Source organism: Trachinotus anak, unplaced genomic scaffold (genome assembly GCF_046630095.1).
Source record: "Trachinotus anak isolate AG129_WGS33_773 ecotype Australia unplaced genomic scaffold, CSIRO_AGI_Tana_v1 ptg000008l, whole genome shotgun sequence".
Taxonomy (NCBI): domain Eukaryota; kingdom Metazoa; phylum Chordata; class Actinopteri; order Carangiformes; family Carangidae; genus Trachinotus; species Trachinotus anak.
Window position 1 is genome coordinate 27,293,453 of NW_027273859.1, and position 27,305 is coordinate 27,320,757.

General features: G+C 40.3%; 1 protein-coding gene and 3 non-coding genes across 8 annotated transcripts in view; all 4 read left to right on the forward strand.

Moving 5' to 3' along the window:
- The first annotated feature begins 136 nt into the window (after nt 1-136).
- Nucleotides 137-208, forward strand: trnap-ugg (transfer RNA proline (anticodon UGG)). Its single transcript has one exon. It is a non-coding gene; the product is annotated as a tRNA-Pro (tRNA).
- Nucleotides 209-1,095: 887 nt separating this feature from the next.
- Nucleotides 1,096-1,167, forward strand: trnap-agg (transfer RNA proline (anticodon AGG)). Its single transcript has one exon. It is a non-coding gene; the product is annotated as a tRNA-Pro (tRNA).
- Nucleotides 1,168-1,591: 424 nt separating this feature from the next.
- On the forward strand, nt 1,592-1,663 carry trnap-cgg (transfer RNA proline (anticodon CGG)). The gene has a single exon. It is a non-coding gene; the product is annotated as a tRNA-Pro (tRNA).
- Nucleotides 1,664-2,993: 1,330 nt separating this feature from the next.
- slc39a14 (solute carrier family 39 member 14) overlaps nt 2,994-27,305 on the forward strand; it is a 33,850-nt gene continuing 9,538 nt past the window's right edge. Inside the window, exons 1-7 of one of the 5 annotated variants that reach the window (XM_071483934.1) lie at nt 3,099-3,253; nt 3,509-3,613; nt 11,110-11,197; nt 13,190-13,518; nt 17,270-17,447; nt 22,454-22,623; nt 24,846-24,968. In XM_071483934.1, coding sequence (XP_071340035.1) covers nt 13,210-13,518; nt 17,270-17,447; nt 22,454-22,623; nt 24,846-24,968 — 780 coding nt within the window. In that variant the 5' untranslated portion in view covers nt 3,099-3,253; nt 3,509-3,613; nt 11,110-11,197; nt 13,190-13,209. Of the gene's footprint in view, nt 3,254-3,508; nt 3,614-11,109; nt 11,198-11,289; nt 11,314-13,189; nt 13,519-17,269; nt 17,448-20,283; nt 20,454-22,453; nt 22,624-24,845; nt 24,969-27,305 lie in introns of those variants that run through there. The other 4 variants (XM_071483933.1, XM_071483932.1, XM_071483936.1 and 1 more) reach the window with 4 other exon arrangements.

Sequence of the window (27,305 nt, forward strand, 5' to 3'; positions counted from 1 at the left end):
CTCTCCTTTTAGACGTCTTATATTCTAAAAACATGTTTGCAGCATCTCACCGGCTCGTTTGTGTTTATCATGGCGCGATGCCGTGAATCATTTATAAACAACTGAGACTCTTTGGGGAAACAACCTGTTTACAGGTGGCTCGTTGGTCTAGGGGTATGATTCTCGCTTTGGGTGCGAGAGGTCCCGGGTTCAAATCCCGGACGAGCCCGTCGTTTAGTTAAAGTAAAATCAATATCTGATATCACCTGCTTAAGACAGATTTGATGCAGTTCACAGTTAAATATAGAGAAATATAGATACAGCAGGTTAAAACAGACTTTACCATATCAATGTAGTAGCAGTGCAGTTTACTGCTTCTGTATATTTCAATGATTCCTGTTTGAAAGTGATTTAGTCTAACCACTTATTTATTTGATTGGGCTTTGAATATGTACAAGTCTAAACAGGAAAAATTAATGCAAATAAATAAGTAAAAGAAGAAACCAATGAATGGATGAATGAATAAAACACACAAATATCAGGCGTCTGAAAAAGTATAGTCCAGTATATGTATTTGTGTGGTGGAGGAGGTACTGAAACCCCTAACCTTAAGGTAATGTAAAATTACCAATACAACATTTTAGAAAAAGTTGATTAAAAGAAAAAAAAAAGTTTAGCATTCAAAAGTATATAAAATTATAATCAGCAAGATTTACAAATAAATCAGAGTCATTGGATGATTAATGGGAAATCAAAACTGAAACAATACATTTCTGATAAACAACTTATTTACTTTTTTCATGGCCTCAAACTGACAACTCAAAGACATCTGAAAGATCACAGAGAACCACAACTACACAACCTTTATGTCTTTGCAGCAATCTAATGAATTTAGGAGGGAAATGTTTCTGTTCTAACAACCCTCACATAGTTATTTAAATTAAATAACCCGAGATGTTTGGAGAGGAAATGTCATAGAAATCTGAAACATGACATTTAAAAAAAAAAAAAAAAAGGGTTTTCTTAAGTAAGGTAAGTGCAGTACCACCATTGATGCTTTCATGTGTTTCTGGCAATATGTGAGATGTTTCCTGTATCAGAAAAATGCTTGTCAGTGGCTCGTTGGTCTAGGGGTATGATTCTCGCTTAGGGTGCGAGAGGTCCCGGGTTCAACTCCCGGACGAGCCCGTTGTTTGAAGAGGTGGTGGCCTTTGTCAAAGCCTCCTCCACACTAGAGAAGTTTGTAAGTACACCAAAGATGATCTACTCTACAAGCTTTTCCTTCTGACATGATAGAATCTCATCAGTTTGACTTGACACTCTCTCTATGCTCTTTCATGAGGGTCTGACTGTGTCTCTCTTTAGGCCTCACATAGTTATTTAAATTAAATAATCAGAGATCTCTGGAGAGGAAATGTGTCTTAAGTGAGAATGCTACCAACCAACGGGGAACCACAAACACACTGTGTTGTGTTTGAAAAGCTCAGCTCAGACTGAGAGTTTTCTCAGGATAAAGTTGATGCTTTAACAAGTATTAATGGCGCTGAAACAAAACACTGTAAAGCAACAGGTTGTGTGGGATCTTCTCTGTCATTGATTACCTACTGACAGTGGCTCGTTGGTCTAGGGGTATGATTCTCGCTTCGGGTGCGAGAGGTCCTGGGTTCAACTCCCGGACGAGCCCGTTGTTTGTAATAACACATTGTTAAAAGAGCCCTGCAGTGCACTTCAGTTGATTCTGAGCAAACTGAATGATTTGAGCTCTTTGCTCAATGTCTCCCACACTGCAGAATCTGATGTATGACTCTTTGACTACAGGAGATAATGAGTCTATTCTAGCAGCTCATTTATTATTTCATAAGGGTCATATTGTCTGTCTCTTTAGGCCTGACACTTATTTAAATGAACCAGTCTGAGATGTGTGGAACAGAAATGTGTCTTTAGTGAAAATACCAACAACTCATAGACATCTAAAAGATGATCAGGAATCTTTCTTTGGAAACTGATTGAGTTATATTTTAAAAGCGCAGTTCAGAATTTTCTCTACTCTACTGGAGGGATGGAGGGGGTGGAAGACCATTCTTTCATGTCTATACTTTATCATTATTTAAAAAAAAGTTTTTGTAACAATCTAAAAAGTAAATGTCTCTAATTTAGCAGTGAAACTGTTAACAAGTCATAGACCCCTGAAACATAACAAGGAGCAAAAACTAAACGCTCTTTTTTGTATCTTAGAAGCTGTTCTCTCTTTTTTTTTTGATTTTTTTGGAGATACAACAAGAATAGTCTACACCACTAAATACATATCTACGTCAGTCGATGCAGTGAGATGAGAAATGTCTCTAAAGATCTTATATCAGTGTATGTTACAAAATACTGTGGTGTGTTTGTGTGTGTGTGTGTGTGTGTGTGTGTGTACTTGTATTTGCTATTAATTATAATAATTATATATATAATTAATATTGTACATTCTTTTTTGTTACTTTCTGTATCGTATTGTACATATTGTAAGTTATGCTGCTGCTGCAACGCAACAATTTCCCAATTTTGGGATCATTAAAGTACTTTGATTTTGATTTTGATTTTTTTGCTACATAGTAAGGACCAAAAAAAGTACTTTACTAACAGAGTGAGGACATTTTGGGAAAGTGAGGACATTTTGGCCGGTCCTCACTTTTTGAGACACTTTCAAATCACATGTTGAGGGTTAAGACTTGGTTTTAGAGTTCTGGTTAGAATCAGGTTTAGGTTAAGGTCAGGGTCAGGGTCAGGGTCAGGGTCAGGGTCAGGGTCAGGGTTAGGCACTCAGGTGTGATGGTTAAGGTTAGGGTAAGGGGCTAGGGAATGCATTATGTCAACGAGTGTCCTCTCAAAGATGGAAGTACGTGTGTGTGTGTGTGTGTGTGTGTGTGTGTGTGTGTGTGTGTGTGTGTGCTGTCTTGCAGTACCCGCTGTCGGCCGCCTGGGGGAGACACTGTCACTTTAAAAACCCGAGTCACCGAACTGTGACGTCACCGAGCTGTCGACGTCACCGCTGACGACGGCCTGACTACGGTCTCCACGCAGCCGCCGCTGTGTGGCTCGTCCGGGCTGAATGGGAGGACGACAGATGGTTAAAAAAAAAACACCTCTCCCGTCCGTCTGTGAATGAATGAAGATACCAGAGACATCCTGCTGCCGCTGCCCACAACTGACATTTTCTGTCTGTGAGAGGCTTGAAGGAGGCTGTTTGAGAGGCCGAGGCTGCTTTATCTGCCCCCGACAGCATCACCGGGTAAGCTAACTGTCGCGGCTAACAAGGAGCGGGTCTGTAAGTCTCTGTGCGTTATCTAACCGCTGGAACCGGATCATATATAACCTTTAAGACATGTATTTACACCACGGAGTACCCCCTACTCTTAACCTTTTTTACTACGAGCTAAATCAAGGGCTTGCTACAGAAGCTAACATAAAGCAGCTAGAACATGTGAGATTACATTTTGCGACTTGTCCATTCAAATCTTTACTTTCGTTTCTGTTTGATTTATAGATCCTGGATGTGCGTCCAGCCAACACGTAGAAAACTGAGAAACCTTGTCACGGAGAAATATCAGTCATAGCTCTGGGAGGCTGCAACAATCAGTGTGATCTTAAGGCAAATTTCATTTTACATTCATCTGATCTCCTGAATCCCTGCGATCTGTCCAGTGCCCGTTAAAAGTATAATACAAATACAATTAGGATTTTGACTTTGAATTTTCTTGAGTAGGTCAGTTAATGCGACATTTAATGTACTTCTACTCCACCACATTTCAAATGGAAAATTTCACTTTTTACTCCACTGTATTTACATTTTTAGAAAGAAACTGCCTGTACACATTGATAGACTCAAAAGGACCAGTTCTGCTGACAAATGACTTTCGCAACCATGAGTCATTTTACAGATGAAATAAATTTACTTTATAGCCTCTTAGTTTTCTGTCAGTGTGCAGACTCTTCTTTACTTCTTCTTTACTCCACTGTCTTTTCTGTAGCAGCAGTTGTTACTTTGCAGATTCAATTATCACTGAGAAAAACACATGTTAAGCTTATAACAAAAAACAATGTGTTGTTGGATATTAAGCCAATGATTTCTAGCATTTAGTTGTGGGTTTATGTCCATGAGCTGTTAACAGTTCCACCAAAAGTTGTACCCACTAAGCTTCTCTGATGGTTTCATTTCAGCAAATGTAAGAGGTTAAAATATCCAATATTTCCCATATAACAGTTGCAACACCAATAACAGAATGCAAATTCATGTTCGTTCTTTCCTTTCCCATTAATCATCCCAAAATCCCCTCCTTTTGAGAGGCCCGAGCCCTAGGTTGGAACCACTGAACTAAACTAGCTATCTGTATGTAAAGTAGTTAAAATTGGCACCACCTCTATGACAATAATAATATATCAGTCCCACATACTTTCAGTGCAATTTGCTGATAATGCTTTTGTCCCTCAGTTGGATTTTGAATGCAGAATTTTTTTACAGTGCTTTTTACATTGTTGAATTGGTACTTTTTCCTCAAGTAAAGGATCTGAAAACCTTCAAATCCCAAATTTAAAAAGCAGCAATCAGAGTTCATATGGTCATGCCAGATTTTTAAAAAATTAACTTGCCTGTCACTAATTTGTGTAAAACAAGACATCATTTATACTTTGGAATGATCATGGTTACATTTGACACCACATTAGTCTTAGTTTTCATGGAGAAGTCCTGGAACAGCCATGGAAGTCTGCTGGCTGAAATGTGTGCGACCACTGAGCAAGACTAAATCAGTTCTTCAGTGTTGTGAGTGTTCAACCTCTCCAGATATTGTTGTCTTCTCTTGTTCATATTTCCAGAGCTTATCATATGTTCTGCAGCTGTTAGTTTGATGTAGCTAGTCAAGTGTCTATCTCTGCGCTCTGTGGCTTTCTACTCCTGCATCTCTGACCTCTAAGCTTGCCTCTGGGTAAAAGTGAGGGGTCTAGCCAGACCAATTCATGTCTGAAACCCTCTAATTTTATGGTGAATGTTCCTTTGTTGTGCACTCAGGATGAGTGCAGCACATTGACAATGTGTTCGGTGAACCAACCTCATGCCCACAGCCATCACGCTCTCATCTAATGACAGTCTAGGTTGATGATATCAGCCCGAGGGCCAAGGGAAACAATAATTAGGGGCCTTGGGTAGGGGTTGATGATTCAGTGCACACTTTAACCTGCCTTTCGCTTCAGAGGTATATAAAGTGGCGCTGGATGAGACAGTTGAATATACAGACATAAGAGGACAAACCAGAGTCTGCTCTGAGGAACAAGCTGCTTTGAATTGAGAAGGATCCAGCGAGGAGCAGTTGCTGTTTGTGTGTCTCTGGTCATAAAAGGTACGGTACGCTTTATACTTTAGAGTTCGCAGGAGAAACTGGCACAAGAAAAGCTGAGGGGAACTTTGAGGAGAATTGTTTCCTCTGGAAATCTAAGCCAGATGCATAAGAGCAGTGTGTGTAGGTGCTGCACGCTGTGGTGCTGCAGTAATGTTGTTTATCACTAAAACAATTAGCTGCTCTTTCTTTTGTCCTGATAATAAACTGAATAGCTGTTTTTTTTTTGGGAGCCATTTTTCACTGTTTTCTGATCTGGTCTGATTTATGGAAAATTAACTGATAATGCAAACAGTAGTTAATTGCAGGCCTTTCATTGCTCAAGTCATCATTCTGTATTGGTGAGATTTGAAATTCTTTGCTGTTCTGAGTAATTTGATAGATTTTCATGCAACGTGCTGATTGAATGCAAAAATGAAAATGTGTTTTTATCTGTTAAGTCTTTACTTGATTTGTTTGGCACAAGTCTTTTTTTATTGCAGTAAAATTGGATCATTAAGTAGCCAGAATATACAACGGTGTCAAGACTCAGTAGATTGCATTAAATCAAATGCAGTTAAATACAAACACAGTCATACTTTCAGTTTTAATTAATTCAGACATACAGACTACATGTCTGTTACTGTATTCCAGGTGTTTTTGAGGAAGTCTTGGTGTATTCTTGAAATCTTAGTTATATTTTAAATCTAGATAGAGGGTTAGCGGTTGGGGCTAGAACTTTATGTTATTCTTCCAGTTGTAATTTGACTAAATTTGATCAAACATTATCTTGTTCAGTTTAAGGAAGGAGAGTTAAATAAAGATCTTGACCAGAAGCAGAAATGCTGTGAGTTGAGATGCTCGATAGACCTGTCCACAAAAGCACTGGATCCCCTTCACCTGTCCTCCAGCCTGTGAACTGTGCATTAATGATTTATACGTATCAGACTGAGAGTCTTTACATACTCGGGTGTTTTCTGTTTCTGCAATATAGAAAATAAATGAGGGTGGCAATTGTACACATGTATGAAAAAGTTCAGTTAAAAGCCAAAGTGAGTGAAGACCCCTGGTTGGTGACTGAGAGGATGTTTTTGGATGTTTCTTGTAGAGCCTTTTAGCCATGATTTCAACAAAGAGATACTTTAATCTTCAGAGACTAGAGGAGGTAAATAAATGTCAGAATATTTCCCAGCAGTTCAAAGAATGATGCAAGATTTCACTTTAGGGTGACAAATGCAGTCAAACCAGCAGTTATATCAGCCTTGACTGGGTTTGTTGTTCCTTCTACCGAAGTACAGACTGTTGATAAACGGCACCAATAAAATCCACTTTTCATGCTGAAAAAGTAAAAGTTTTGAAGGTGCAACACCTGCTTTATTCACTAATTTATTGAAAGGGTATGTTGGTTTGGAGTGGTCCCACTTTGTTTTGTTACATGAATCCTGGCAAAACTCGTGAACGACCCCTCACGTATGATTCTGCGTTCAGATATCTTTTATTTCCGTGCGACGCTCACAACCTGGTTGGTGGATAAGGGTTTGTGAGTTGGCTGAGCATCATGTTGATAATGCCCCGACCCACACTCTTACTCGACTTGTGACCTATCAAAGATTTTATTTCTGCTCCGTCAGCTGGTGAAGTTGATGACGACAAGGGAAATTTCTCACAGAGCTGTGTTTACACATGGGTGTTGGAGCCGCAAGATATGACGGTGGTTACTCACTGCCAGTGCTCAGATTGCCCAGGGACTATGGTGAGAGGTTTTTAGGTGTTTACGTGTGGCTGGACTCTGTCATCTTTTTCTGGGGCCAATTTGTTTGAGGCTTTTTTTCAGTCAGGAAGTAAATAAAAGACAAAGCAGGGCAAACTGGTGGCTTTCTAAGAATGGAGAAGGATGTGAAAGGATGAGCAGGGGGAAGCTGCTGCATGCCTTTGGGATTGGAGTCCAGCAGACAGTGACTAAACATTTTCCCGTCCTGCTCTTCCCTCCCTTCTCCCCTGCTGCCAGCTCCCTTGTAAACCTCATATTTAATGTCATGAGAGAGGCCTTCGCTGTCGTGCTGAAGGACTCTGCAGCAGACTGCCAGTCTCTTCTCACCACCCTTTATCTCCACAGCTGAAAATAGGCCTTGGACTCTAAATGCACATATGCACATCACTGTGTGTGTGTGTGTGTGTGTGTCCGAGTTTGCAGTGACATTGGTCTAACCTGACATGCTGACATTTAAAAGCTGTTTCTCCTTTTCGTTTTGATTGGACCGTAGCCTCACTGAGAGCGAGGCAAAGGTCGGCCAGTGAAGAGGGCTTCAGCTCAGTTGTATCTGTTTTGCTGTGTAGACTCTGCAGAGCAAAAGAGGGACTTGTTTAGCAGCAGGAGTGCATGTGTATATTTAGTATCCACACCAAGTTATTATCGCAGCCACAGAGGCATGATGACAGGCAGCAGAGTGACTGCTGTTCTTATTCTGGTCGATTACAGATTTTTGAGGCGATGACATTGAACAACTTGTTAAAAAGCAGATTTGAAATTGTCATCTAGAGCAGTGGTTCTCAAACTTTTTCACATCAGAACTGACACAAATTAGTCCACGGACCCCATCTGATAAGATTTTTGCTCTTAGATGTTTTATTACAGATAGTGTTTGAAACCCATGACAAAAAATAGTTACACATTCTGTCATTGCGTTACTTATAGATGGAATAATGGTGAAAATAAATTATTCCCCTTTTTGCTGGGGACCCCTAGGAATCCCCTCAAGGACCCCCGGGGGTCCCTGGACCCCACTTTGAGAGCCACTCGAGTTGAAATGACAAGAAACTGTTGTCTAATGAGTATTATTGTGTATTATTATTATTATTAAGTATTGTTAAGAAAACTGAAACGTCAAATACAAAAATATAATTATAAGTTTCGCCTCCGGCAAAAAAAACCCCTAAAAACCTACGATATCATATCCCATATTTGTGCTGGACTGCATCGAGATACTATACTTTGGATATTGTCCAAGCCCAGCGGGCGCTATCTGAGGTCAGCTGATAGTCACCAGTCAGGCTGTGGGAACAACCAAAAGCCATTAAGAGCTACCTTGCTTTGTAGTCTGGGCCCCCAAACTCTGGAATGACTTACCCGCAGAGATTAGTTTTGCTGGATCTGTCACAAGATTTTAAATAACTTCTTCAAACATTCTTCTTCTTTTTATTTATTTATTTTTATTACAATTTCAGGTGTATTTTGGGGGGTATTTTATTTTAGTTCATTCATGTTGTTCTCTTGATGTTTATTGGGAAGCACTTTGGAGTTGCATGGCAACAGAGTTGTACTGAAATGTAAACAAATTACAAAGGTGGATGTTTATTCAGGGCTGACGTGCTGCTGCTGCCTTTTGTCTCTCCAAAATATTTCCTCACACATGTTGCATCACTTTTCCGTCTAATGAAAAATAAATGAGGGAGAGGGAGAGAGAGAAAGAGAGGGAGAGAGATCACTTTACCTCTGGCAGCTTTCCTGCATGTTGGAGAGAAAGGAGCAGGACTTGTTGTTGTACGTTTATCCACTTGTGAAACTCTTGACCTGCGACAGTCTGAACAGACTCTACTAGAAAAAGCTTCTACCTCCTCTGAGATGATAGATTTAGATTCTCTTTTTATTTATTTTCTAACAAGGTAAGTCCCATCGATATGAAGACTTTTGGTCCAGATGGTAGCATAAAAAAACGATGTAACATCAGTCAGACAAAATATCACACCACACCATTAACTCTTCCAGAGAACTTCCTGCAGCCTCAGGTTTGGATTATCAGCTTCCTCAGTTAATTGAACTTTCCCTTTTTAATATTTCTGGTTGTGTTGAGCCTTTGCCGGTGATGCTGCAAATCTGTGGGAACAGCTACGTTTGGGCAATATTGAATTTCAAGGATTTTAGCATCAATGTGATAAGACCTGATTTATCAGGTGTTAAATCCTCTGATCAGCAAAATAAAAGACACTTTTGTGTTTCAAGGAAATATTTTATTTCACAGTTTATATTTCTGTCCCAGTTTAATGCTGGATTGTATTCACAGGGTTGTAACTAACAATAATTTATTTGATTGAACAATTAATCGTTAAGTCTTGGAAAAGTTTGAAAATGATAAGCTCCAGTTGGCGTTTTATAATTGCTTTTGTTTTTCCTGACCAACGCACAAAAATTCACTGCACAGTGATATAAAACAGAAAAAACACTTAAGTCCTCATATTTGTAGAGCAGGGAGCAGCTCATGTTTATCATTCTTGCTTGATAAATTATTTAAACACTTAATCAAAAACAGTTGAACAGATTAATTATCTGATCCAGTAGGCTTGGTTGATATGACTCTACCCTAGTGTTTCCCAACCTGTTGGCTGCGAAGGTGTTGCCAGTGGGCCAACAAATCATTTGCAAAACAGTACAATTTTGAAACACGTAGTTATAAAAGAAATAAAGGATGTTTTAAATTTTTTTTTTTTTTACATATTGAGGCCTATCACTGATAAAGCCAGTGGTAGGAACTTTTATGTTGTAGCCCGTCGGACCACTTTGCCACCGGACCGCACCCTAGACTTGTTTACTTTTTCAGTCTGATTATTTATAACTCGCAGACATCCGTGGAAACACTGGAGTATCAAAATGCGTAGCTGGTTAGCAACAGGAAGAATTAAAATGAAAGAGAGTCATGATCTCTCCCCTGACAAACAAAGAAGAAAGACCGAACTTCCCCTGCTTTCAATTCAATCCTGAATGTTCAGTTATTATCATTAAAATAAAAAGAGCCCTGAGAAAGTACAACTCAGCCTTGTTATTGTTATGTGGTTGGAGGTGGGCGGCCAACATTTCTGAGATTTTCAAATGGGCCATGAGTTGGAAAAGGTAGGGAACCGCTGCTCGACCTACTCTGAGATGATGGAGATTTATATTCTCAATCAACCCATCATTTAAGCATCATTACCCACCTCTGTCTTCACCCTGTGTTTCACTAACAATAGCAGCCAGAAGGAAGGAGGCCAAGGTTCAGAGCTCCTGCAACTTTTAGAGGGATTGTGTAAGAGGTGAAGTATTGGAGAAAGAAATTAGAAAAAGGAGCTAAAGAGGCTTATGAAGGTTTTTCTTTCTATTTTCTGTAACTTCAGAATGAGGTCTCATTAGAGCAAGTAGAGGAGGAAGATTTGGGGCAGAGGTTGTTATTCACTGGGGGGAGGATGACTTAATGAAGAGGAGAGTCTTTACCTCCTCAGCTCGGAGAGGTAGGGAGAGGCGGATGAAGAAGAAAAGTTGGTGACTAAATTCAAATTAGAAGTAAGACAGACTGGCCTTTTTTGAAAGTTGGATTTTATGGTGGGAAACTCGACTGAGCATGGTTTCAGTTTTCCTTTTATATCATCTTTGGTTCGCCTCACAGCTGCCTGGCTCACACACAGATTTACATTGTTGGCCACTGAGCAGCTGCAGGGTAGTGCCTTGCTAAAGGACGTCTCAGTCGTGGATGGGGAGTTCTGTCTGTGTTATTTTGGCTCTCCTGGCCTGTGGTGGTTTTTTTTTCCTTTTTTTAAGCATGAGGATTTCTGGTCACGGGTTGGTTTCCTGGCCCTCAGGGACCGGGGCTCGATCATATCTGCTGGCAGCGTTGTGTTATCCTCTACAGCAGCTGAACTGGATGTTTGCAGCTGCATTGTTTCCCTGTACGATGCCACTTCCCTATTTCCTTCTTCTTCACCGGTGAGACGTAACCTTGGCTGTTATCTGTCTCTCTCTCCTCCACAGTCCACTGCACTCCTGAGGAGCCCACTTCTCTCTTCAGGCGTTTCTTCTTCTCCGCTCACTGCTCCCCCGACTCCATCTCTACTCTCAGGTAACCTGTGGGCATCACTCAGCAAAGCCCCAAGCCCCCGGGGCAGACAGACTCTTCATGCACCAGCTATCATCATGGGCTCTGTAGGAAAAAGGTTTCTTTACAAAAATGAATAGGTGTGTTTATTCACCTCAGCGTGGCGTGTGGAGCTGATGGGTGTACTGAGATGAATCGGTGCTCTGTGTGGTGGAGCAGAGGGGCGGGAAACTAACAGTGTGTCCTGTATGTGGTGGGTGTGTTCATGAAAGTTTGTGTCAGGGATGCAGAAAAATGAACGCCCTATGAATTTATGTAGTTGAAATGCTTGGATGATAATTTCCCACCCACTAATTAAAATATAAATTTTTTCAATTCTCTTAAAAAAAAAAATATATGTGTGTGTGTGTGTGTGTGTGTGTGTGTGTGTATATATGTGTATGTGTATATATAAATATATATATATATATATATACACACACACATACACACACACACACACACACACACACACACACACACACACACATATATGTATATTTATATACATACACACACACACATATATATATGTGTGTGTGTGTGTGTGTGTGTGTGTATGTATATATATATATATGTGTGTGTATGTATGTATGTGTGTATAAATAATTGACATTTGATTAATTGGTGCATGGTTTGTGTTTAAGAGTGTTATTATATTCATTAACAGGTTTATTACTCTGGTGACACTGCCATAGATTGTGTGTCTGTGTGTGTCTGTGTGTGTGTCTGTGTGTGTGTCTGTGTGTGTTGTGTGAGTGCTATAATTGTCTGTAATTGGTGGTGGTATTTATCTCACTGGCTTCCTGTTCACTCTGTGTGGTTTGTGCTGTAGGTCTCACAGTGGGTCTTTGGGTCGACATGTGTGGTTGGTGTTGTCATTTGCTGTTACAATTGGCCTCTTACCTACTAAACAGTTGGATTTTCACAAACCTAAAACTGCACCATGTAAAAGAAGTTCAGCTGTTTAGGGCAAGATACTTATCTGTTCAAGTCATAACTGTATGAAAGGTCCCATATTGTATAAAAGTAGGTGGCCATGGGTTTTTTGATTATAAAGCAGGTCTAGGTTCTATATTAATACTGTGAAAGTATCAAAGCCTCAGTCCACAGAGAAATGCACACAGCCTGTATTCAGAAACTGAGCCTTAAAACCAGCCGTCAGGACTTCTGGAACTTTGTGATGTCACAACAAAGCAGTCACCACTGTCAGCCATGCCCCAAGCCCCGCCCACCTGGACCCACCATCCAACCTTGCAGGATTTGGTTTCTCTGAGTGTTTACCTGAAATCTGCTATATTTTTTTTATTTTATCACTCAGAACACAGTCAGCCAATCAGAAGGGAGACTCAGAGCCTCTTTTGCTTGCAAGCAGTCATCTTCTCTCTCTTGTCTTTGTTGGTACATTACTGCATTTCTCGGCACTTTACCACCACTGGCTGTTGAGTGTTACTGTGTAAAACCATTGGCAGGAGTGTGTTCTGTGCGCTCACTTTGAGCATGCACTCAGACATCCTGCCTGCGCATCTGCGTTAGACTCACTCCAATAAAATCCTCCATGGTCAAAAATCTTTTTAAATGGGGGGAAAAAATATCAAAATTTTAATAAAGAAAAGTCGGAGATGCCACTCTAAGATTTTTCCATTTTCATTATCTCAACCAAGATAAAAGAATCATTCACTCACATTCATAAGCAATTCTGCCAAATTTTATGATCATAATAATGATGGTGTCCTGACAGGCAGGGAGTGAATGCTCAGCCCAGATAACATTATACAATTTGAGTTAATACTGTATTTGAACTTGGCTTGTTTCACCTCCTTGTCACACACTTGGTGTCGATTTACAACAGCAATTAAATCTGTTTCCTTTTTTGAGCCAACACTGAGCAATATTGCTCAGTGCAGCATTTATGAAATTTAGGTTATCTGTCATAGGTTGTAGAGTTTTTGTTCAAGCCTTCTCCTGTCTTCACAGATTCAGCCAGTGAAGAAACAATGCTTATCTGGTCTCCTCATGGCCGTACCACGACCACCATCCAGTCACAGCCGAGGTTCGTCCTCGCCCTGGCTGTCCTGCTCTGCCCCTTGGGCTTGGTGACAGTTCAGGGGGAGAGCCAGACCCAGTCTCCTGCCCAGGTGCTCCAGGACCTGCTGGCCCGCTATGGGGACAACAGCACCATCACGGTGCCCCAGCTGCGGTCTCTGCTGGCCGTGCTCAGCCAGGGCCAGGGCAAAGGTGACAATGACAGCAGCAACGTGGCTGAGACACCTACAAGCAGACCTCCCAAATCCAACAGCTCCAAGGTGAGAAGAAAAACGTCATCTTGCGTTAACACTTTGAGCTGATAGGATGCTCTGTTGTGGCTGGTGTAAGAGGTGCAAATTGAATCTATGCACATGCCGCCGCCACATTTCTCTAACATTTCCAACAATGTTTACAAGTGCCAATTAGCGAACATGATGTAAAAGTTTTAAAAAACTTATTTTATATATATATATATATATATATATATATAAAATATTTGTTTTGATTGTTATCAACATGTTCTTGGTTAATTGACTCATTTTTTCAACACTGTTGTACAGTTCAGTATATAGTGTTCAGTGGAGCCTCTGCTGGTTACAGAATACACTGATACAGCTTCATAAATGAACCTGGAGTTGTGGTTTTAAAATTGTATTTATTGGTTACTTTTATTGCTTCCTTTTATAACTGCTCCTGACTTTGACCTCCAGCAGCTGCTGAGCTGGTTTCATCAAGAGTGTGGGTTAGAGGTCTTTACTGTCTAGATGGAACCATTCTGTGCTGGGGCAGGTCTAAATTGTGTTCTGTCTTGCCATGGGTCTGCTGGGGTGTGTGTCAGTATGTCACCTCTGATCACTCGGTGCATTATAATCACTGCTGGAGAGGAATGAGGTTTTGAGTTAGACAGAGCAGGTGAAATTAAATCATGATGCTGCTCTTGTTGTTGTCCTCTCTGTGTTTTGGTCAATACGAGTCGTCCACATTCGGATCGAGTCCAGTTTCTGTCTGAATTAGGTCTTTCTTCTTTTTTTTCCATTTGTCTGTTTCAGATCAGGTCATAAGCGTTGGACCCTTTTACTTTTCTGTAGAGGTTTTTGAAGTTGCAGTATTCTCCTGAATACATCTAATACTGAAAGTATTTACCTTCTTTCATTGACTGTGACAAAGAGCAGCGATTGGAAACTCGTTTACAGTGAAAATGTCATTGACGGTGACTGACTCCTTTAGGCCTTTGCAAACCAAGAGGCATCTTCTGAGGCAACACAGAAGTGGCAAAAACTGCAGTTCCTCTAATGACCACTTGAGTCTGGCTCCAAAAGCGAGTCAATCCCCAAAGACTCCCATGTTAAAATACTCAACTTTACAACAGAAATAAACATGTTTGCAGCCTGGTACAAAAACATTTTGGTCTCTGGAGCTAATTTCCTCCGTCATGACAACTGGACTAGGGAAATTTTACATAACTCACCTGTTTAAATTTTATTAAGGTTTAAAGTTATGTATTGAAGGCGTTGCCGCTTTGAGTGACAGGTGGGTGAGCATATGTTTGCCACAAATCAGAATTCACCAAATTCTTGGCTCCTTACACACCAAACCTTCATTAGCCGGGAGTTCGTCAGAGTCGGGATCTGCCAAGATGCCGACGGTGGAACAGCTCACTCTGAGCTCCCAAACCGCTCTTCAGAAACCTATGAGTGATGTCACAGAGGCTACATCCACCTTTATATCCAGTCTGTTACAAACAAAGGAGCTCACAGTAACAGTAATTAAACAAATAATCAAGGATAACTCAAATCATGCAAGAGATGTGTGATCGTGGTCTGTTGTCAGTGACCTATGAGTCATTGATCTCTGAGAACTGTACACACTAACAAGTGGTAGATATAGATAAATTAAACATAACCAAACCAAAGATAACAAGCACACCTGTCACCCCATCCTGGTCCCGACAGGTGAGGACACAGTTGACTTATGAAGGTGTGGTCAAGCCATTAGGCAGGACTGATCTGAACAAAATCTCAAAATCTTCACAGTCAAGTCTCCAGCAGCTTTCTCTCCTGATGGGGATTCACATTTTTCTTTGACGAGGTTTCTGTTAGCTGAGGCTGTACCTCCGGCGGTGCCTCAGAGCCTCCGCTACACCCTGGGGCAGAAGCGTAAATCCAGCTTTAGACCTGTCTGGAAGAAGCAGGAGCCACCGGTGCCAGATAGCTGACATATTTAACATATTTTCCATACTTAGTGTCGTGGATGGTTGACTTACTCGCTGATCAGCTTCTTTTTTTCTTTTCTTTTGTGGGAAAGTAATAAACACTTCAGAGAAATTGATTAGAACAGATGGTCACATGTAGTTTAGATGTTGGATTAATTTACAGGAGGAATGCTGTATTTACCTGTTTGAATATGGCAATAGAAACAGGTCACGCCCGTCTTTGTACAGGTGTGTGCCTCAGAAGAGAAGTAAAAGTGCAGCCTTTGTCCAACAGCTATCAGTCCTCTCTCTCTCTTTAGGGACGCAAAGGTATTCAGTAGTACAGCTTCAGTCACATGTGTTACCTGCATGTTGTTAAACACCTTTCAGAGGTGGGTCTTCATCAGACATGTTGCATTCCTGTATTCACGGCTGCCACAATGGAAAGAATGATTTGTTATTTGTGCTTAGAGCAGTTCACACAATCACTGAATGGGATATTGAAAATGTTTCCTGCTGTTATGACGGACTTGAATTTATCAAAGTGATGAATCAGCTGTAATTATGTAGAGAGTCAGTATTAAAAGCTCCACTTCTCTCTGATTCAGCTTCCCCTCTTTGTCCTCAGGAAATCAAATTCTGACTGGTTTCTGTGATCCAGTATAGGAAGGACATATTTTCCTTGGAGACAATTTCTCTGAATGTGACCTTTGAGATCTGATGTCATTGTTTGACATGTGTAAATGTGTCCTGTTGGCAATTTAAAGGCTGTGGGGCATCCCCTCCATTTGTATTTGTTTTATATTTTATACTTTTTTTAAACTTTTCAATACCCTATTTTTAGCATTGTGTTTAAATCGCTAGCAATTACTGGCAAACACCCAACAATTAGAAATTATATTTAAAAAAGGAGAAATGTTTAACTTCTGTTTTTTGACATTATATAGAACTAATGGAAATGGACTATTTAGTTACCTGAAGCAGACAACATACTATATATTTGTCTTGTTGTTGGTTTAGAGCTGAATTTTTTCATTGATCTATAATTTTTTGACTAATTGATTAATAAAATGTCAAAACTACGGTGGCCCTGATAGCTCAACACACTGCAACTTAAGGAAACACATGCAAACAGACAAAGCACAAACAAAATTCAGAAAACGACTCCATCAATTTGACAACACATGCGCTGCAAATCCACAACACAACCAAAGCTCTGTGACTTTTGAAGTAAAAAGCATTGAACAACAAGTGCGTCCCAGTCGGGTTCATCACACTCCCTGGAAACTTTTCTGTTGTCATCTGTGCCTCTTGCAACACGTTTCTTTTTGTGTTTGTGGAGGTTGTGGTTGTGCCGTAGAAAACAGTCAAACTTATCCAGTCACAATTTACTGAAGCCCAAGGTCATGTTCACATTCTTGTTTTGTTCGACCAATAGTGCAAAGCCAAAAGATATTCAACTGACAATATATAAAACAGAGAAACGCAGCAAATCGTCACATTTGAGAAGCAGGAACTAGAAAATTTTTGGTGCTTTTGCTTGAAAAATGACTTAAACCAATGAAGTTATTCTCTAAATATCATCGGACTTGATTTTCTGTCTGTCAACAAATCATTTAATCAGTTAATTATTTCACCTTGTTGGTTCTAACAGTGTCTGTGTTGTGGCACCTGTGCTGTGCTGCTGCTTATTTTGTCGGGATGTCTTTGTCAAGCAAGGTTAAGACCGAAATGTCCCCGACCTGTCACTGAATGCATCATGGGTAATTCAGCTGTTTTGAAATAAAAAACGTTGCTTCTTTTGCCCAACTGACTGGTGGGTATGTTTTCTCTTCCAGTGTTTGCCTGCAGACACTTTGGCCATTTACAGCATTAGCGAGCAGTCGCGGCTGGACGGGCAGGGTCTCCAGGAGCTTTGCCCCACCATGCTGCAGCAGTTGGACGCCGGCACCTGCAGGGGCCAAAAAGACGAGTCGCTGAGCGGTGAGGCCTCCCCCAGGCCCTCAGACGCTGAAGGTGAGGACTGACTTGTTGGTTAAGATAAATATTTGATCCATTTCTGTCTTATTAACCCTGTGAATTCCTATGATGAATTTCATTTTGCATTCTAATGTTAACTGTAGATGAATGTTTTTACATGTTGTGATGGGATTTGTTTTGTATGTTGGTCAAACTTGCCTGAAATATCTTATTGCAGCTTCTTTATCTGTCTGTAGATTTGCAGTATGTGGGATAAACTTTGAGGATATTTTCTAGCTCCAATGCAGGTTTTCCCCTCTGCTCTCCATTTTTACAGCCACGATGTCAGATGAATGAAAACTTAGAACAATGAGACCTTGCAGATTTCATCAGATCTGAGCTCCAAATATGTGTTTTGTTGCCTAGAGATAGTGATATCATGATGTCCCCATAGGAGATCAAAGCCAAAATAAGCATGCACGAGGCCTAGCCAAGGCTGAGATTGCATTTCTCAGTTTGGCTTAAAAAGCAGCACATCCTGTAGACTCCACTATCCTGCTTCAGTCAGCATAACCAGCATGTAGCAAAGATCTCATCCAGGTAAAGACGGTCTGGAAAGACAGGGAAGTATCTCGGCCACAAGCTGCTCTTCTTTCCTTGGCTGTTGACCCACTGTAACTCCATACACACTGCTGACTGCACACACCCAGTAGGATGTCCTTGGGAGCCCTGGAAGCTGTTTTGGCATCTGCATTGAATCTGGAGCTTTGGGAATGTGCAGTGCAGTTAAGGCAGTTTAACAAGCCTTTGAGTTCTTTTGAATTTAAGGGAAATTGGCTTTGGAGTATGTGGCGGGAATAAAAAAGCAAGTTAATGACAGACTTGGAGAAGTCGTTGACCTTAGGTGATCATCTGCCCTCAAGGCTGCAGCAGCGCTGAAATCCAAAAGCAGCACAGCTTCAGCTGCTACGAGGAGAAAGATAACAGCCTCCATTATGTATGTGATGACTGTGGGCATCAGTCTCCATCTTCTTTTTAAACTAATGATGTGCTGTGGCTTTGCTAAGCTAACTCACAGATTTCAGTTCTTACTTTTCACCCAGTTTATCTTATCCCTGGCAGGTGGTGGAGAAATGTTTTACTGGCCCAGAGCTCTGGCTCTATCTTTCTGACAAATTTGTTTTCCCTTATCATCCACTCATATGCCCTCAGCTCGCCTCACACTTGCCCCTGTAGGCAGCTTATTTTGGCTCGAGAGCTGTTTTTCCTTGCCTAGGCTGTGGAGACCTGCCAGCAGCAGGGGGGCAGATGTGCTGGAAATTCATCTTTACGGCAGATCTCACTGACTTATATATCCCGATCTCTTCTCATTCTCTAACTGTAACACTTTACAGAGCTCAAACAACACTTTAGATCAGATATATCACTAAAGCCCATAACTGATCACGTTGAAATCAAACCTGTCTTTCCCACAACCACCACCTTTGTCACTTATGGTAATTTTAGTTGTTTCTTCTTTTAAGTCTTCTGCTTGTGTCTTTGCCTCATACCTAGCAGCTTTTTAAGGTGGATTGGCTGATTTCCAGTGGCTTTCAAACTGCTTTGGGTTGGGAGGTAAAGCACTCTTAATGCCAGAAACATTAATATCTTCAGGACAATTTCCAACTCTGACACCACTTTGCTTAATGTTCAGGAAAAGTAGATATTAACTTGTGGTGTGCCCCAAGGCTTAGTTCTGGGGCTCAAGCTTTTCTGCCATGAAGTTATTTGATTTGCAAACATGAATGTGTTTTCACTGCTATGCAGATGATACACAGCTCTATATATCTGCTTTACCTGATAATCTGAATCCAGCTGATAGGCCTGCATTTCAGAAGTTAGTCATTTTCTAGTGTTAAATAAGAATAAAATGCAGATTTTTGTTATCTGGACACAGGCCAAAAGAAAGAACCTCATCTCTCAACACTACATCTGTGTTTTAATTCAAATTTAAATTTTAAAATATATATGTTTTATAATGTTATTTGTCAAGTCTTAATGTTATCACAGTCTGTAGCATGTTGTTTGGCTTTTGTCTTTTACATTATTAAATGTCTGTTTACCTTGTGACTTGAGTTGTACTCAAGGTTTTGTTTGCATTCTCAGCATGGCGAGGTTATGTCACACCACGGAGCAGATCATCATCGACTCATAACTTTACCTTATTTTCTCCCTGAACTTCACAGGTGGTGCAGCCTCAGACAAAAAATGGCACAAAGACCTTATCTTTTCACCACATGTGTTGATTAAAGTTGTTCCCAACTATTTTGGCTTGTGACCCTTAAAAGCACAGCAGTGTCTACTTGTGATCCCTTGTTATAAGTTGTATGTGAGCTCGACCAAAGAATGATATTCCCTTCTCAAATTGTTTAGATTTTAGAGGCCAGAAGACACAGACATGATTTGTGTTTCCCTTCTAGTTAATCATCTTGGGAACCCCTAGATTTATCTCTCAACCCTTTGGCAGGGTCCCAAACCTCAGGTTGGGAACCACTGAGTTAACGTACTTCTTTATCTCACAAGTGCATAAAAAGATGTTTGTAAACCAACAGAACTCTGTTGTATCTGTTACATTATTGTATATGTTATATAATGTCAAGTGCTAACATCAAAAATCACTTAATTCTGTTGCACTGCTGTGCGGGTAAATACTCTTTTATTTGCGAGCTAATACAGATGAAATGTCATCCGATTGGGTTAGCTCTGCACATATTTGATCATAATGTTTGCACTGGAAGAAAAAAAAAATGATGGTGCAGTGCTCAGGCATTAGCTAACATTATGCATGGCTGTTTGTTTTAACGCTCCACCTTCCTCTTCCATCCAACCTCCCCATCGCCCTGACCCCCCCCAGTGTGGGGCTTTTCTTTCCTGAGTGTGACGGTGATCAATGCCTTCTCCCTCACTGGAGTTGTCATCATGCCGCTGATGAAGACGCACTATATGAAATACGCACTCATCTTTTTCATCGCTCTTGCTATTGGCACGCTGTACTCCACCGCCGTCCTGCAGCTCCTGCCAGAGGTTTGCTATCGATCCATACACCTTTTTATCTACACCTTTTTATATATACATCGTCTCACATCCCAAGGACCTTTGCTTTTTAAAAAACACAAACACCAAGGCTCAAAAAAAACTCTTTATTTCACTGAAGTGTCACACAGCTGTTTACAAAACCTGATGCAAAACCTGTTGCAAAATGCGTGCCCCTTTGGCCAAGCGCCCCTTTCTCTGTCCTGCAGTCATTTCTCTTTCCTTCGTGCCTTTGTTTTTTCTCTGTGGTTTTCATGGGCCCTGCTATGCACTGTGGAAGTCTGTGGTTTTGCTGTACCCTCACTGCGTCACAGATCATCCGATGGTGTGCTGGTGTGTGTGTGCTCTGTATGTTCGAATCTGTGTCTGCACCTTTCTTGGCAGTGAGATCTGGGCCAACTATGTGGTTGTTTTGTGGAAAGAAAGTTGAGTTCTCTCTTCAACTGCTGCAGCAAGTAGAACAGCCACACAGGCCTGATAACTGTGTGTCACTCAACTCAGTACCAGTTACAGTCCAGCCACCATCGTCATAACCTGAATTGCATACGGGGCAAAATCTCCACCATAATGACACTGATAGTTTTGAAATGCAGAGCAATCCCTGTCACTGGAAATTAGGGCTATGTTTGGGATGTATAAAAAGCAAAGTTCAGCCACTCCACTCTTATCAAATCTTATCAAATCAGATTTGTTCTGATATATAAGAATCTGCTTAATTTAGAAATGTGCCCATTGTGAGCTGCCCATGACAAAATATAATTTATTCTTAGTTGACTAATAATATAAGGTTTGTAAATTTATAATGGAATAGCAAAACATACGAATGTTCTTACAAAGTCATTTGAGAAAATGCAGACAGATAAAATAACCAGATGAGTCAGTGAGATAAATAATATCAGAATAATGTAACATCATCAGATTGATGCAAAACCTGTGCCCCTTTGGCCAAGCGCCCCTTTCTCTGTCCTGCAGTCATTTCTCTTTCCTTCGTGCCTTTGTTTTTTCTCTGTGGTTTTCATGGGCCCTGCTATGCACTGTGGAAGTCTCAGTGGTTTTGCTGTACCCTCACTGCGTCACAGATCATCCGATGGTGTGCTGGTGTGCGTGTGTGCTCTGTATGTTCGAAACTGTGTCTGCACCTTTCTTGGCAGTGAGATCTGGGCCAACTATGTGGTTGTTTTGTGGAAAGAAAGTTGAGTTCTCTCTTCAACTGCTGCAGCAAGTAGAACAGCCACACAGGCCTGATAACTGTGTGTCACTCAACTCAGTTTCACTAAATTTATTATTAGGGATTCATACATTTCTGTTTGTGTAACACAATCCTGGAGAAAAGGAGCGCAGCAGCACTGTGAAGATGTCCTTCAAATTGAAATGTGACCCCTCGTTCACAGAGCTCCTTCTGCTACTGTCCGGCTATTTAAAGTTCATTTGCTCCCTTTTGTGTCTGCAGTCATAGCTAATTTTTACCCTGAGGCTGGGACAGTAGTACAGATGCACCTTTGTAGACTAGGACAAAGTATCTCTGCCTTTGTGTCTGTGTGTCTGTGTGTCTGTGTGTGTGTGTGTCTGTGTGTCTGTGTGTCTGTGTGTCTGTGTGTCTGTGTGTGTGTGTGTTCTTTAGATTTAAGTAAGCTGTAATTGCAGCTTGATTACATCCTGTTTCTTCTCAAAAGAAATGCATGGGGTTCGCTCACTCTCTACAAAGGACAACTAATTATTATCTTCACATGCAAATGAAAGGTGGTGTCACTTCTGTTAATCTGCTTTCAATGGAAATTGACTCCGTTGACTCTGGAAAGACTCACAGGTGTCTATTGAAATCTCTTTTCTCAGGTTGATTTAATTCACCTCTTCCTTTCTTTTCAGGGGAAATAACTGGTTGGTGTTCTAATTTTTTCAGTCCTCACCCTGGTAATTAATCAGATAAAAATCATTTCTGAACTAACTATCTATTTTTCTCTCACCTCCCTCCTTCTTCTTCGCCTGATCAGTGTGGGGTTATGGGATCCTGTGTGTGACACTGATCTCTCTGTGTTCGCTGGTCGGGGCGAGCGTGGTGCCCTTCATGAAGAAAACCTTTTACAAGCGACTGCTTCTCTACTTCATAGCCCTGGCCATTGGCACGCTCTACTCCAACGCCCTGTTTCAGCTCATCCCAGAGGTAGTGTCGATGCTGCTGTGACTCACTTAGCTGCGGCTCCTTCACGGTGCCTCGGTGCAGGGTTGCTATGCAGTTTCTACAAAGAGCATTGGGTATTGTTTTTCATGTATCGAGGAAAACTCTGGAAAAACTTTGATAATATTTGTCTTGTCCAGATTCTTTTGTCACTATGCATTTTTGTCATTGTAGACCATCTGTCATCTCACAGTCAGTGCTGTGATATAAATATCACAGGAAGTAGACGCATTACAGTTACAGTCCAGCCACCATCGTCATAACCTGAATTGCATACAGGGAAAAATCTCCACCATAATGACACTGATAGTTTTGAAATGCATAGCAATCCCTGTCACTGGAAATTAGGGCTATGTTTGGGATGTATAAAAAGCAACGTTCAGCCACTCCACTCTTATCAAATCTTATCAAATCAGATTTGTTCTGATATATAAGAATCTGCTTATTTTAGAAATGTGCCCATTGTGAGCTGCCCATGACAAAATATAATTTATTCTTAGTTGACTAATAATATAAGGTTTGTAAATTTATAATGGAATAGCAAAACATACGAATGTTCTTACAAAGTCATTTGAGAAAATGCAGACAGATAAAATAACCAGATGAGTCAGTGAGATAAATAATATCAGAATAATGTAATGTCATCGGATTGATGCAAAAAAATGCAAAGTTAGATCTAAGCTGATGCTCTTTGATTTGCGGCATCAATGTTTTAATACAACCAGAAATATTAAGAGGACAGATCTCTGCATCATCACATTACCCCGTCCTTCGATTCACACCATTTTTTTATCTTATAAGTTGGTTGGTTAAAGTTGAAAGATGAAAAATTCCCTGTACTGATGAAATAATGTAAAAGAATGTCTCAAATCCAGAACGTACAAAAGACTAAAGCACATCTGTGAATGAAATCTTAATTTCCAGTTGTAGCTAATGGGTGATAAATGACTGACGTTGAAAAATTCGCTAAACAACATAAACTGTCGTTTCTGAGTATCTGTGTGTTTGGGGAGAGGAAATGTTGTGGTCACCAGCCACAAAGACCCCCACAGTTTGAACAGTGGAGACATTTGTTGGAACCTTTTTCTGAGTTGAGCAGCTTTAGATTTATTTCAAAACAACATATGGATCAGCTTTTTTACCAAACTTCTCAACTTCTCCCACTTCTAAGGTGCATGGAGAAAGGAAAAAGTCTAAAGAGCTCAAAACTCCAGCAACACTTTATCATTAGTTTGGGCTTGTGGCTGATGACCCTGATGAAGACCACAAGCCGAGACTCTGCAGTCTAATAATAAATTTCTTCTTTATACTTCAAGTGTTTTGACCTCTTTAGACATGCAGATGAGAAACCAGATAATCAGAAGAATAGTGAAGGCAGTAACCTGGTTTACAGGCAGCTGATCAGTAATCAGCTTTATCCCCTAAACAAAGCTGGTATGTTTTTAAATGTACTGGTAATGAACAGTGCAATGCTTTAGTCCAACTTCTACAACAGAATATAATATAGTTTATAATCATTTACCCTCATTAATTAATTCAGACATCTCATATAATACATTCCTCCCTTCAGAGCAGCACAAGCCACAAATATCAGCAACTGTCTATTATGACTTTAAATGCTGTCTAGACGCTGTGGACACTGCCAGACTCAAAGCTGTTGCTCAGAGCTGTTGTGTAATTCACAGCATCAATTCCCCTGGGATGAATAGGAAGAAAAAACGTGTACGCCTCGGAGGTGAAGTGATTTTGATTTATGGGGTGTTTTTGTCTTCCAGAGGCGGGACGATTACATCCATAATTCAGCACGTCTCTTAGATTTGTGGTTGCATTGAAATGTCGCTGCCATCTCCTGAAAGAATGTCGCCTTTCAAAACTATACACAAACAGCAACGTAGAGATAAAATTGCGCTCGTTCAGTGACTGACCCTGACAGTGAATGCAAACACAGGGAAATGTTTATTCACACTCTGACAGAAATGAAACTTCGGTCTTGTCTGCAGACAGCTGACTACACAGCCTAGATCCACTTAGACTTCAAAACAAGCACTGAAACAAACACTAATAGTTCAATCCTACCTGCTCAATCACGATCCCGACCTGTGACAGTTTTAAATAACACCTCATTTGAAAAATATGCACAGTGAATGATGTCAGGCTACTATAAATATTTATCACAAGCTAACTCCGTCTTCTCTCCTGCATGTTAGGCCTTTGGCTTTGACCCCATGGTGGATTTCTACGTGTCCAAGTCTGCGGTTGTGTTTGGAGGCTTTTACCTCTTCTTCTTCACTGAGAAGGTCCTCAAAGTGCTTCTCAAACAGAAACAGGGGGTGAGTGCACAGCAAAGATTATGTGAAATTTGCCTTTATTTTGTTCTTTTGTTTGATACAAGTGGTTGGAAATATTTTAGTCGTCAACACTGCCATAACAAAGCCTTAACAAACAAGTTTTCAAAGCAGGAGGCAAGCACCAGTTCCAAAGAGCAGCTAAATTGAGACATTTAGAAACGCTGCCGGCCCCGTTTTAGTTTGAAAACTCTGGGGTTGTGTTGTAGTCTGTACGAACAAAAACAGAGACCTTTAGAAATGATGACATTTACACCCACGGCCGCTCCCTGATCGGGTCTTATCAGCCTCGACTACCAGTGGTGAAAGCAATAAAAGTGATACTGACCTTGATGTCTTTGCTAGCAGCTGTTGTTGAGTTAAATTCTGCATTTTAAAGCTGCAACTGTCCTTGCTGCTCCTAGTTTGTATTATTTTCTGTGACGAGTCAACTACAGAGTAGACTATCTGCTTCCTGTTAACACCAGCTCACACATGCCCAGTGTACGCGAGTGGTCGTGTATGTATGCGTCTTCGTTTCTTTTCTTTTTTTAAAAAAAATTTTTTTAAGTTATTTTTTTGGGCTTTTCATGCCTTTATTAGAGATCAGTGGAGACTGACAGGAAAGGGGTTAGAGAGAGGGGAATGACATGCAGGAAAGAGTTGATCCTCTGGTTGCTGAAGATATGTCTTTATGAATGATCAGAAGCCTCTGTGATGGTTCTGCGTGATGGATAAGAATCTAAAGCAACTAAAACTCTTGTACTGTAGTGTATGACTTGAAAATCATGACCACACAGGCCAAACAATAGTTGTTTTAGTTGAATTTGACCATCAGAGGTAGACAAAAGAACATCTGGACTGGATCAACATCCGTGTCATAGTCTCAACAAAACTTGTACTGTGTGAGCCTCAGAGTTGGTATTGAATCCAACATCCGAAGTTGGAGAATGTGTAAGAGACAAAGTATATAAAAGCCTTTTCATTAGATCTTGTAAACACTGTTTCTTGCTGGCTATTGCATGATAGATCAGAATAGATTTGTGATATCATACTGCATATTACAATGTCGCAAGTGTGTGCAAAAATAATAAACAAATGGGTGTTAAATGAAATTGCATTGCATCAGTGAGACTGCAACTATTCATTACAGTTTAATCTGTCAGTCATTATTTTGATAAATCAATTAATTGTTTTGTTTGTAGAATTTAAGAAAATACTAAAGAGTACCTGGTAAATATTCCCACAGCAGAAGATAATCTCTGTTTAAACCGAAGATATTCAGTTTACTACTGATATGGCATTAGAGCTCCAGATCCTGACATTTGAGAAGCTGGAACCAGGATGTGTTTGGTGTTCTTGCTTAAAATATGAGTGAAACAGTTAATTGAACATCACATTAGATGCAGATTTTGTAATTTTGTCTGTCACCTAATTGATTATGATCCTACAACAAAACTCTTAACATAAAGAAAACTCATTGTTTCATTTAGCTGGCTCTACGGTTTCCTTGGAAACAGATTCTGGACAACAGAGTTTACTGACCAACCATAATCAATTCAAGTTCACATAATCAGTTAATGACAATATATACAGTAAACTGCGAAAAAAAAAAAAATGTACAGTGAATGGGAGATTCAGAATTGCAGTGTAGATTGCAGATGATTGAAATTAATATATTTCTTTCTCTTCTTCATTTATCCTCTAATACATCATTAACTTAACAAATTTTTTCTTTAAAAATAGAATATTTACATTGTGTTTTCACACATAACTATTTGCTCCAAGCATCATCATGACGTACAATTAAATTTCTCCCACTGGTTTTATCTGCATATCAGTGGCAGGTTTAACCAGTCGAACAGGATGTCAGCGCTGTAGTGGCGTGCATCAGAAAACGCATCTGACTGTTGAAGTGCATCTTCAGAGAGTAACGATAATTACGTATTTCTTTTGTCTAATGAGGGCGTAGCACAGTCTTTGTTCAGACACGCCAACTGTCATTGTCAAGGGTTTGTTTTTTTTTTTTCATTAGTTTGGGTCAAAGGCCCCGGTGGTTCAAGTACACAGCACAGACCTCAGGTGTTTACAGAGGCTTTGTATAAACCCACCTATAGGAAGGTAGTAAAGTGTTTTATTGTTCCACAAAGCAAAGTTTTGTTGGGATCCAAGTACAAATACAGTGTGCTCAGGTACATACTGTAAATCATACACACAAACCTGAACAAAATGTACCTAAGATCACATGTTGAATGGGAGGAATACAGAAACCAGGTATAATAATAGATTGTGATAGACAATATTTCTTCTAATAAAACCAGATATAAACATGAGAATAAAAAC